Source organism: Phocoena sinus, chromosome 7, assembly GCF_008692025.1.
Source record: "Phocoena sinus isolate mPhoSin1 chromosome 7, mPhoSin1.pri, whole genome shotgun sequence".
Lineage (NCBI taxonomy): Eukaryota > Metazoa > Chordata > Mammalia > Artiodactyla > Phocoenidae > Phocoena > Phocoena sinus.
Window position 1 is genome coordinate 107,088,879 of NC_045769.1, and position 12,211 is coordinate 107,101,089.

At 38.1% G+C, this 12,211-nt stretch overlaps 1 protein-coding gene across 2 annotated transcripts in view; it reads left to right on the top strand.

Annotated features, from left to right (window-relative positions):
• The window catches only part of CNTNAP5 (contactin associated protein family member 5), an 876,608-nt gene that overhangs the window by 713,689 nt on the left and 150,708 nt on the right, over positions 1-12,211 (top strand). For both annotated transcript variants that reach the window (XM_032637306.1, XM_032637307.1), the window contains exon 14: positions 6,530-6,686. In XM_032637306.1, the coding sequence (XP_032493197.1) occupies positions 6,530-6,686 (157 nt within the window). The remainder of the gene's footprint in view (positions 1-6,529; positions 6,687-12,211) is intronic.

Sequence of the window (12,211 nt, forward strand, 5' to 3'; positions counted from 1 at the left end):
ACTTTTTAAAAATTGAAGTATAGTTGATTTACAATGTTGTGTTAGTTTCAGGTGTATAGCAAAGTGATTCAGTTATATATACTCTTCATATTCTTTTCCCTTATTGGTTATTAAAAAATGTTGAGTATAGTTTCCTGTGCTATACAGCAGGTTCTTTTTCTTTGTTTTATACAGAGGAGTGTATATATGTTAATCCCACACCACCCCCCACCTTGGTAACCAGTATGGAGGTTCCTTAAAATACTAAAAATAGAATTACCATATGGTCCAGCAATCCCACTCCTGTGCATATATCTGGAGAAAACTATAATTCAAAAAGATACATGCACCACTATGTTGATAGCAGCACTGTTCACAATACCCAAGACATGGAAACAACCTAAATGTCCACGGACAGATGAATGGATAAAGAAGATATGGTATATATATACAATGGAATATTACTCAGTCATAAAAAAGAATGAAATATGCCGTTTGTAGCAGCAAGGTTGGACCTAGAGATTGTCATACTAAGTGAAGTAAGCCAGACAGAGAAAGACAAATATATGATATCGCTTATATGTGGAATCTAAAAAATGATACAGATGAACTTATTTACAAAACAGAAGTAGACCCACAGACATAGAATACTGGAGGATTTTAATCAGAGAGATAAATCATCTGAATTAGACTTTAGAAGTCCCTGTTTCCTGCTGTAATAATACCTTTTAGGGGATGGAACAACAGTGGGGGCAGGGATTTCACTGTTGAGTCTATTGTAATCACCTACAGCGATCACTGTGCTTTGGCATGGGTCTGTCATTGACTAGCCGAGCGACCTTGGGCAAGTAATGTATCCTCATCTGTAAAATGAGTAAAAGTATTTACCTCATAGTGTTGTTGTGGAGATTGATCAAACTAGGGTATAAAAAGTGCATATAACTTCCTGATATTTTAAATGCTCAATAAATGCTGGATTTTTTAAAAATTAGGATTCCTAGTTAAAAACTGATACATGAGCCTTAATACACAGATTGATTGCAATTCTCTATTTCTCTGATTGTGTGTAGACATTAGGTATTTCCCGGATTGTGTGTAGACATTAGGTATTTTACTTTTCTAAATTTGTTTCCCATTCATTAATTGTTTACTATATTAATCAGTATAGGTTAACTATACTATAGGTATACTATGGTAATAAATAAGCCCCACTCCGAGTCCATGGGTCTTAACACAATGAAGGTTTCTTTCTTCTCACATTAGTTTGATGTGGTTACAGGAATACCCCTCCATTCTTGTCACCCCACATCTTGAAACTACTGCTTTCAAGTCTGTCCTCTCAGAGAAATTGTGGAATAAACTAAAGGTCTTATTCCCATACTACAGTGTTCATTTAGTATTATCAGTTCCCACAAATTTATAATAATTGTCATTTTCTCTAGCTGGTCATTTTTCCCTGCAAGGCTCACATTATGTCTATATGTTTTTGGCACATTAAAATGTCAGAAAGTCTGTGAGTCATTGGGAAGGTGGGTGTTCAGGACATGAGGGCTTCAGAGACCCAGATCCTTGAGTCCAGATTTGCCTTCAGCGACTGTGTGACTTTGAACAAGTCATTTAACCTTGCTAGGATTCTTCATTGCAGCTCTTCCAATAAAATATACTATCAAAATGCAAATTATTATTATATTATCCTACAAAAAATTAAAACAATGCAAATAGAATCATTTAAGTTAATCATTTTGTCTACCTCTTTGCCTAACCATGAAGGATCCCTGTGGTACATTCTAGTGAGGTTTGTTCAGTACAGGTTGAAATGACCTCATCAAAGTGATTTTTATCATTTGTTTTGAGAGGTGGTATCATTAATCTCTTTTATGCAACCCCCTCCTTTTTGGGCTCACTTCAGTTAAATAGGCAGGGAGAAGAGAATGTTGAACAACATTATAAAAATGTTAATTCCTAATGTCACTGACTAGCTCTTAATCACGCTATTAGACATATGTTCTGATTTAATGATCCTAATCAACATGCAGTCAGACCAAGATTGACTTTGATGAATGTCTAACATTATTTTGTGATATGGAAGAGGTTGTTTTTATTGTTGTCTAAACCTTTCCTTAGAAATTACATTCTATTTAGAAAGAAAGAGAATGTAAAATACTTTCTTTGGTTTCCAGAATCTTCTTTCCTAAACCAGCATCTTAATGATTTGTGTTTTGATCATAGAATGAAACATTTGGGTGCAGTCATCTGTAATTATTTGTCCTTACAACTTTGGTGGCTCCTTCCTCTTATTTTTAAGCTCAAAATACTTAACTACAGTCAATGAGATAAGATCTTTAGAATGTGCAAAAATCTTATTATTTCAAACTGTTGCTTCCTAACGATGCTGTAGTGAAAATCGGATCCCTTTTCCTTGTGCCTCTTACTTACACCCTTTTCCCTGGTGGCACCATTTGCTGAAGTCCTTCTCAACACAAAGCCTCCAGTCAAATGTCACCATTTCCATGAAATTAAAATCATTTCCATAAACCATTTCTCAGGAATCTTGGACAAAATTCATAGCTTCTTCTTCTGGACTTTCCTAGCATTTTATTCACTTCTGTATTTTGACCCTAATCTCATTCTGACTTACATTTCTTTTAGCTGTGTGTATGTCCTTCTTCCTTAAATGTTATGAACTCCCTTGGGGCAGTGATAGTCTATTAAAATTTGTATAGCTAGGATATCTCCCTGTGACCTTCACACAGCATAGAATCAAGCAATAATTGAATGGAATGATTATATATATGTATATATAATATAATATACACTCATAATTATATCATTTCATTTAATCACAGTTTTATAAATCATACATATACATATATGTATGCATGTATAGGTTTTATAAATCCTATATATACATATGTGTGTATGTATGTATGTATGTGTGTGTGTGTGTGTACATATATATATATATATGGCTTTGAATCTTGCGTCACCTAGATGTGGAGGCTGTGACAGGTCACAGTCAATGATCAGCCATGGGAATAGTTTCTCCAAAGTTCTATGCAGAATTTCTAAAGGAATACATGGGTGGGAGCATTGAGCCAGGAAGAGCTAAGCCAGGACCGTGAGTACTGGGGAAACTGCTCTCTAAATTTCAGGAAGATCCAAGCACCATATCTGAAGGGGACAAAGGTGGTGTGAGAGTCCGGGTTACCCTGCCAATAATTGGGACTTGAGTTGGGACAGACTCAGAGTGAACACAGATTGGGTTCAAGTAAAGGGATATGCAGGAGCAACGAAGGGTCTTCCTAAGGGACTGCTAAAATGTCGGCTCTAACTGCTTACATTTATGGGCCAAAAGATAGATAATTAGTTGAGCCAAATAGAATTGGTGTTTCTCTTTATTTTCCTCATTCACTGATGTCTCTTTATTTATGTTTCCTACCAAACTGCAGTTGAAAGCAGGGCTGTCCTTAATCACCGTGTTTTACTTCCTTAGAATCCCTACCGAATTTTTGTATGTGGTTGATATTTGCTTTGTGTTTTATCAGCGATTGCCACAATAATGCTATACTGCCAGCTGCCACGGCTTAGCGGCATACAGTGTTCAGGACTTTTTCTCATGCTCACAGGTCTGAGCATCAGGCAGGATGGCTGTGCTCCGTGTGCCACATCCTGAGGTCCACCAGAAGAGGCTGTGACCATCTGGATTGTGTTCTTCCGTGGTGTCAGAGGTGCTCCCAGGAGCAGTGGAAACATGCATGCCTCTTAAGCTCTAGACTGAGCTGACATGCCATCATTTCAGTCCGCGTTCCAGCGGGGAAAGCAAGTAGCAAGACAAAGACATCAGTGGGGCGGGGATATTTACTACTCCCATGAGCCCATTATAACACATGCAGGAAATCCAATTTCTCCAGTGACCAAAATTTGGAGAAAGGGTGCCGATTCTCTTCCTGACTACATCATTAGAGTCATGAATGAAAACAAATCAGTCACCCTTTTTGATTGTCAGTTTCTTCATTTGTTATGTTCCAGCTCATACTCTGTGGGGGAATAATCACAAACCTGGGACATCTAAGAGGAAAATTCTGCTGTAACCCTCCTGCTCTCAAATATATGTGTGTGTTTCTTCTTTATTCTCTATATTTCCTTTTTTTTCTTCTTGCTCATTGATATTCAATCAGTCAAAACAGTTTGCAACTTTTATACTAATTGTCAGACATGAGGAGGGGATCCCAAGCCTCAGTGACACAAGGCACTGGTAGATTTGAAAGAAAACAAAGTGTTGAGCGGCTAGGGGCACTTCTAGGGATTTAAGGCACCAAGTAAGAATTGGTAAAACTACTAGAAGGCAACATTTGCACCAGAGTGTACACAAATTGGTTTTTTAGAATTTGAGACCATTGATAATAATGCTATTAATAAGATCACAACTTTGATTCTGCTTATAAACAAAAATAATTCATGATGACATTGAATTTCACCATGTGATCAGGATTCTTGATTATGGAGGAGAGGTCTGAGAAGTGCCAGGAGGGAGAAGTGGAGAGATTTCTTCCCATATCTTGTGCCCAAAGCCAACATTAGCAAACATCTGAACACACTATGTTTTACCCTTGTGTTACCTGGACTCACACACTGGGACGATCCACCTAAGCTTACCTCAGTCCTGAACGTGCTTTTTGTTCTAAGTAAGCCCACCAGACCTCTATGCCACTTGAGTATGGCTTATCTGAACTAGTGGTTAGAAAGAAAGCAATTCATTTGAACTAGTATCCAATGATTTAGAGCTGTTTGGAAATAGGTTAAATGTATTTGTACCATTTAGAATTATTCTTTAAAAAGAAGATACTAGTTAACAGACATCTCTAACTGGGATTCTAACTTAAAAGCTAACAAAGGGACTTGAAACATTTTAGACAGTGTGAAGAGTAGTATTTTGGGGTGAGTATAGTCCTTCAGGCTGTCTGCCCCCTGACTCAGCACCCCTAAGATACTTTTGTGTTTCTTAGTATTTGTTTTATCTTCTTCTCATTACTTACAGGTTCTTGGAAAACCCAGATTGTCATTCTCTTCCTACTTGCCTCAGTGACTTCCATAAGGATGTTAGTAATGAGTGCAATTCAGAGAAAGTTGTTGCTATTTGTATACATGAATAATTTGTAAATTATATGTTTGTACATCAGGAGTTGTATATGAAATCAAATCTTGACTAGGAAGAATACCAACCTAGTGCCATCCTCAGACAAAAGTTACTATTCTATTTTAAAATGATAAATCATGAAAAATGGCTCTCAATAACTATTTCTTTCATTTTTAAAAATTAAACGCATATTAAGTGCCTGTTGTATGCCAAACAGAAACAGACCAGTGGTTTCCAAAGAGGAACTAGGCCGAACCCCATTCAGCCTAAGGGTGTATAACACCTCTATCTCTGCCTACATCTGTTGTTTTGGATATCTTATCATCTTCTGTATAATAATTTTTATCTACTTAAATATTCCCAATTATACAAGATAACTTCAACAGATTTTACTAAACTAAACTTTGCAAAGAAAAAAAAATTGAAAATTGACAAGGACAAGACTCAAAAATAGTTTTCTGTTAACTACATAAACCAGAGATTTGAGGTTGCATCCTAGCTTTGTATGGGTTAAATATGACATACAGAGGGATTTCATTGGCCTATGCAGTATTGACCTTCATAATATTTCTTTTGTCCAAATTTTTGAACTTCAAATATTGTGACTTCTCTTTAAAAAATTCAAAAGATATGGTAACCCTGGCGTTAATCTTTGTCATGACAAAAATCAGTGTGAGGTAAGACAGGGCCACCCTGTCCTCTGAGCCAACACTCTCCCCCTCACCTTCGTGTCCACCCCTCCCCACAGTCTACCAGAAACTGAGGACTAAAGTCGGACTAATATTGGCCCTCATGCTACTATTTATCCTTTTGTAGTTTTAAAAGGAAATTAATTTTTGTATCTATATATTCAATATTTTTTGTCTAAGGTCTAGCCCAGTTTACTCAATTGTGATGCCTGCCTGATTTGGTTAGCATTTGAGCTTGTGACCCTGAGTCTAAACATTGTGATTAATAAATATCCTATTATAGAAATGCTTTTCATGAAAGTGTTGTTTATATGAGCACATGTATATAGATATCTCTTTATGTGTGTATATATATAGAGAGAGAGATAGAGAGAGAGAAATAAAAGAAAGGAAGAAAGGGAGGGAGGAAGGAAGAAAGAAAAAGAAAGAAGGAAAAAGAAAGGAAGGAAGGAAGGAAGAAAGAAAGAAAAAAGGAAAGAAAGAAAGGAGAGATAACAGAAGCGAAGGAGAAAGAACAGAAGGGAAAAGAGGAAGGAAAGAAGGGAGGGAGGGAGGGATATATATACATTGTACGTATGTATGCACATATGTATATATATATATGTGCATACATACGTACAATGTATATATATCCTTTGAGACATTTTCATCTCAGTTTCTGTGACATCCTCTGTGCTATTTCAGGCTTGCTCCACTCTGACTTGTGAAGCATCTTGTCTTTCAGATGGAACCCCATTGACCTGGTGGATCGGACGGTCCAATGAAAGACACCCCTACTGGGGAGGCGCCCCTCCCGGAGTTCAGCAGTGTGACTGTGGCCTAGACGAGAGCTGCCTGGACATTCGACACTTTTGCAATTGTGACGCTGACAAGGACGAATGGTAATGGGCGTCCTGAACCCTCTGCACTCATGGAGGATGCCCACGAAGGGATGCATAAAATGTCCCCTAAGATAAAAGAGAATGGATGAGAGATTCAATATGAACTAGGGCTCCTGAATAACGGTGATTGCTTTAACTTTGGAAATTTCTAGTCCTCGTACTTTCAGGGCTATTGCTGAAGTTTGTAACACAAAGCATGTTGCCACACCATCACCCCTTTATATTCTGAACATTCCATTTTCAACAGGAGAATGAAATGTAATATTTAGCTTTGTGATTTAGTCAGCATTTCTGTAATGTGTAGAATATAGGCTTTGGGAGAAGGTGTGGGAGATAGGGATGTGTAATTATACAGACTGTTTCTTTATTCTCCCATTGTCCCACTGATGATCCAGTCACTGGCCTGCCCTATTATTGCCACTAAAAATAGAGAAAAGAAAATTTCTATTTATTAAACACCTATTTAATCCTCATAACAATCTATTAATTCTTTTTTTGTATTATTTTTTATTGAAGCATAGTTGATTTACAATATGTTAGTTTCAGGTGTATAGCACAGTGATATATATATTCAGTTTCTTTTCCCTTATAGATTATTACAAGATATTGAGCATATATCTTGTAATAATCTATAAGCATATATCTTGTGATGATCATATATTTCCTGTGTTATACAGTAGGTCCTTTTTTATGATTTTTAAAACATTTTATATTGGAGTATACTTGTTTACAATGTTGTGTTACTTTCAGGTGTACAACAAAGTGATGCAGTTATACATATACATATATCTATTGTTTTTCAGGTTCTTTTCCCATTTAGGTTATTATAGAATATTGAGTAGAGTTCCCTGTGCTCTACAATAGGTCCTAGCTGATTGTCTATTTTATATATAGTAGTGTGCATATGTTAATTTGAACTCTCCTAATTTATCCCTCCCCTCCCCTTTCTCCTTTGGTAAACATAAATTTGACAGAGAAAACAAACCTATTAATCTTTCATAATTTTCTCACTTTTGCATCTTAAGGTAGAGGAATGTAGATTACAGAGAGGTTAAGTACTTTTCTCAAGGTCGCACAGGTCTATTAAGAGGCATATCCAGAATTTGAATTCAGGTATAGCTGAGACCAGACTCTCTCTTCCTCCCCCACAGCAAGTTACTTTTGTAGATAAAGTTTAGTTTTAGTTCTCATGGCCATCACATGTAGTTTTCCTTTGCCCTCCAGGTCAACTGCTTGTTTTTTTTACTGTACTGATTATGAAACTATGCACAGAACATTTCCAAACCCACTTTGGTTTTGACTGAATTTAAGACATTCTTTGGTTTTGGCTTTATAATTGTACTTGCTTCATCAAATGCTGCTCAAGTATAGTTAAGAATTCCTCTGTTAACCTGCTCTCAACCTAGTGCAAATGGCTTTTAAGTACTTTCCCTTCACTGTTTAAATTGATAACAGCAGGAATGTTTCAAATAAAATTTTAGGTCCACTTGAAACCTCAGTTCAGTGAGGAAAAGACCAAGAATGTGGTTCCATCAGGTTACACTAAATGGACCACAGCTTCAGAATGTTGTAGGGCTGCTTGGCCCACAAGTCATGTGACCTGAGTCTGGTCTCAGAGAGACAGCAGTGAGCAGTCTTGAAGCAGGATCTTAGTTCCCTGCCTAGGAACTGAACCTGAGTTCAGTTCCTGGGTGAAAACTAGGAATCCTAGCCACCAGTCCACCAGGGGGTAGAGACTGGGAACAAAATTGCCCTGGCTCTTTCCCTCATTTGAAAGCAAGACTGTTTCAAGGAGGCAAAAACTGCAGAAACAGGTACAAAGTTTATTCTTAGAAACACAGCACAACATGTGGGAGAGCACACAGGGAAGCAGTTTATTTAGACAGAAGCAAAACAGGAATACACACCCCGGGAGAAAGGGTGTGGGCCTTCTCTCTAATGAGGAGGACCACAGTAACAACGTGCTTAAGTCATTTATGTAGAGGCAGTTTTTCCGGGTCTTTGTTCTCCTCTGGCCAATTATTTTGCTTCTTTTTCCACATCCGACCTGTCTTAGGGCCCTTCCCAATATGCATGCACATCTTTTTGCCAAGATGGATTCCAGCATGGAGGCCTTTGGGAGCTTTGACAACACTTGCTATGGGATGGCGCCCCCTCCCTTTTTGACCCCAGAGGAGCCTCCCTGCACATGTGCTGTCAGGGAGGTCTCCTTGACCTCAGGAGTGATAGATGTGGCCCTCCTATCTCTTTACTCCAGCAGAGCTCAGCTCCTGTCATTAACTTTGTCCTTGGAGTGTTAGGGAAAACAGAGCCCCAATTTACTCTGTTTGACAAACTTCCCAACTGCTCAGCCCAGGGGCCCAGCTATCTTCTACCTCAGGTCCTTTCTCCTAACATCGCAATCTCCACAGCGGTCAAATCAGATGCAGTTGACTGGACTTCTCCATTCTGTACGCGCCCACTCTACCCTGCAGAGCCCTCTATCACATCTTGGAGGCCTACAAACCAAAAATAACTCTTGTTCTGTTTGGAGACTGTGTCTTTTTTAACATTATATCCCTGAAGACCTACTCTTTGTAGAGTAGAAGATGATGGTAGTTAGCTGAATAGATGAATGTAGCAGACCTTTGAGGAGGAGGAAGGATCCCAAAATGGCACCTACAAGCTTGAGAGATGTGTGGAAAGGCTAAATGGTTGTGTGGCCAGGAAAACATAGTCAAAATCCTCTGCAACCAGCAGCTTAGATTTGCTCAGTTTTTGATTTTTTTAATTTCCCTTCACTATGCTGACATTAGAAATGTATAGATTTATAGACTTACATGGAAACATGTTCATTTTATTCTGTATCATCAGAGAAGTTGGTATGGGGGGTAGACTATAAAGAGTTATTGAGAAGGGGAAGTATTTCTCCTAAGTGCCTTCAATTCTCACTTGCTTGTTGGCTGAATTCTTGATCTTTGCTCACTGTTTCCTTTCCTTTGATGAAACTCTTTCCATACCTAATTATGCCTCAGTGCCTTCCCTTCCTAGAGTTCAAATGACCATGCCTGGGCTTAATTTAAGGAACACTGAGGAGTAGGGCTGGAGAATCATATAACATCACTTAAAAGTGGAAAATTAGACCATCATATTGAAATGCTGCTACTCTCTCTTCTCCAAGACTTCCCACTGATCGTCTCTTCTACTCTGATTCCAGCCTCTCCCTCCTTTGACCTTCTTACTCGTTCACTAACTTTTGAACCCCTCCTATTGACTTCATCATTGAGGTTGTGCTCAGAGAAACTTTTCCTCAACTCTGGGGCTGTCATACCTCTTCCAACATGGGTTATTGCATATTTCATAAGCCTTTCCTCTTCCTTTAGAGACAGGGGAAAAGCCTCATCATGTGCCACTTTCTGTGGCCAGCAACCTTTTATTTAATTTTAGATGTAGGTTTTGTTCAACAATCAACCTATGAAGGATCAAGAGAAATGATCTGAACTTCCCTTTGTAAAGATGCCCACTTTACCATGGCTGTTGAATCTCTCATATATATATTATACAGGGTATAGTGTATAAAATACTAAGAACATTTCAGTGTATGACTGGTGTGACAATGTTTCCTAGGAGTTGGAATATAGTAAACTGCTATCTACTAAATTCTATACAAGCCTAAAATCAGTTTTCTGATTCACTTTACCAATCCAGGTGAGATCAGGAATTTCCTTTTATCATTCTCATGAGGGAGCAGATTCAGATTTAACTCTTCTAGATTTTACTGTTTTAGGACAAGTCATAACCTGTCATAAACGATTCTGGAAAATAACTTATTATAGAGGCAACTGTACGTACTATTCCAGCTGACATTTACTCATATATCACATGTCTAATGAGTGCCTACTCTGTGCAGTCAGGCAGTCTGCTGTGCAGAGAAAGTCAAGGGCATTACAATCCCTGCCCTTGAGGAACTCGCAGGACAGTGGAAAAGAAAAGGCTAGTTATTTAGCAGTAAATGTAACAGTGTGATGACTTCGGTTATAGACAGAAGCACACATGTGCTTCTGTGTCAACCTGGGGTGCCCATGGGTTGGGATAGTTCGATTTCAAGGAAAAGTGTAGTTAATTTCTGAGGGATCAGAAGAAGTGAGCTAAAGTTAGTGTAGTACAGGTAGGTGCTGCCATGTATTCAGACATGGAAATGTGAAATAATATAAAAATCACTACTTCCCCAAAATATAAGCATCTTGGTATGGTTTCTGCACAGTTTTCATGTGGGGAACTTATAGGAGATGTAGGCAGGGAAGAAGGTCAAATCCAGATCACAAAGCTTCTTGTATGTGAAATAACAATGAGAGAGCTTTGCTTTGTCTGTAACAGGGGTTGTGGACATAGAACATACTTTCAGAGTGAAACACAGCAGAGCCTTGTGGAAATGCATTCATTATTTAAATATCCAATTCTATTATTTACTACAGAAAGGTAAAGCACAAAAGCTGGCACTACTATGAAATGGTCATGTTCTTTAACATTCTTTCAACCTGATTCTTAGATAACATGTGGTCCAGCTGGCTTTCCATACATTTCAAACTTTTGTTTCAGACAAGCATGCCCCTTTTGGTATCCGGGTGCTTCTAAGAAAGCTCAAACATATTTACCTTATAAACTTCCCTTAAGTTTCTGCTCTTGGTAAAGCTAGTCAGAATACTGATGTGGGCTGGTATAAACAAACTCATGGTCACCAAAGGGGAAAGGTGGTGGGCAGGAATAAATTGGGAGTCTGGGATTAACATATACACACTACTATACATAAAATAGATAATCAACAAGGACTTACTGTATAGTACAGGGAACTCTACTCAATACTCTGTAATAACCTATAATGGAAAAGAATCTAAAGAAGAATATATGTATACTCATATATATATCTGAATCACTTTGCTTTACAACTCAAACTAACACAACATTGTAAATCAACTATACTCCAATAAATTTTTAAAGTTAATCATGAAAAAAAGTAAAATTAAATTACAAAATGAAAAAAATGGGAAAAAAAGTTAAGTACCGTATGCTGAAGTGTTCTTAGTATTGTATATACTATATCTCATATCATTATCCCAACAACCCCTGAGGTTGGTTTTATTAACTCCTTTCCCCAGAAAAGGAAACTGAGGCTATGAGATGCTAAGTGGCTTGGATAAGGTCACATGACTAAGGGGGTAGAGTTGGAATTCCAGCTGAATCCAAGGATGCCCTGCTGACTACATCCAACTAGATGCTAAGTTGGCATTTTGGGTTATGGCAGCTGGTGAGGTTGCCAAAGAGACCCCTCCCAGGGCATCTCAGATCATATCACTGCACTGTGCATGTTGCTTTCTGCTAAGTCAGGGTGCTCTGAGAGCCTCAGCTATCTTCCAAGACTCTGGTAATTGGTAATATTTTATTCTGTCTTAATTAACCTCTGTAACTGAATCACCTGCTGTCATATATTTCAGTGAGGCCCAAGTAAATGGGGAAAATGAGTATGTTGTGGGTAATGGGTGAAAGTA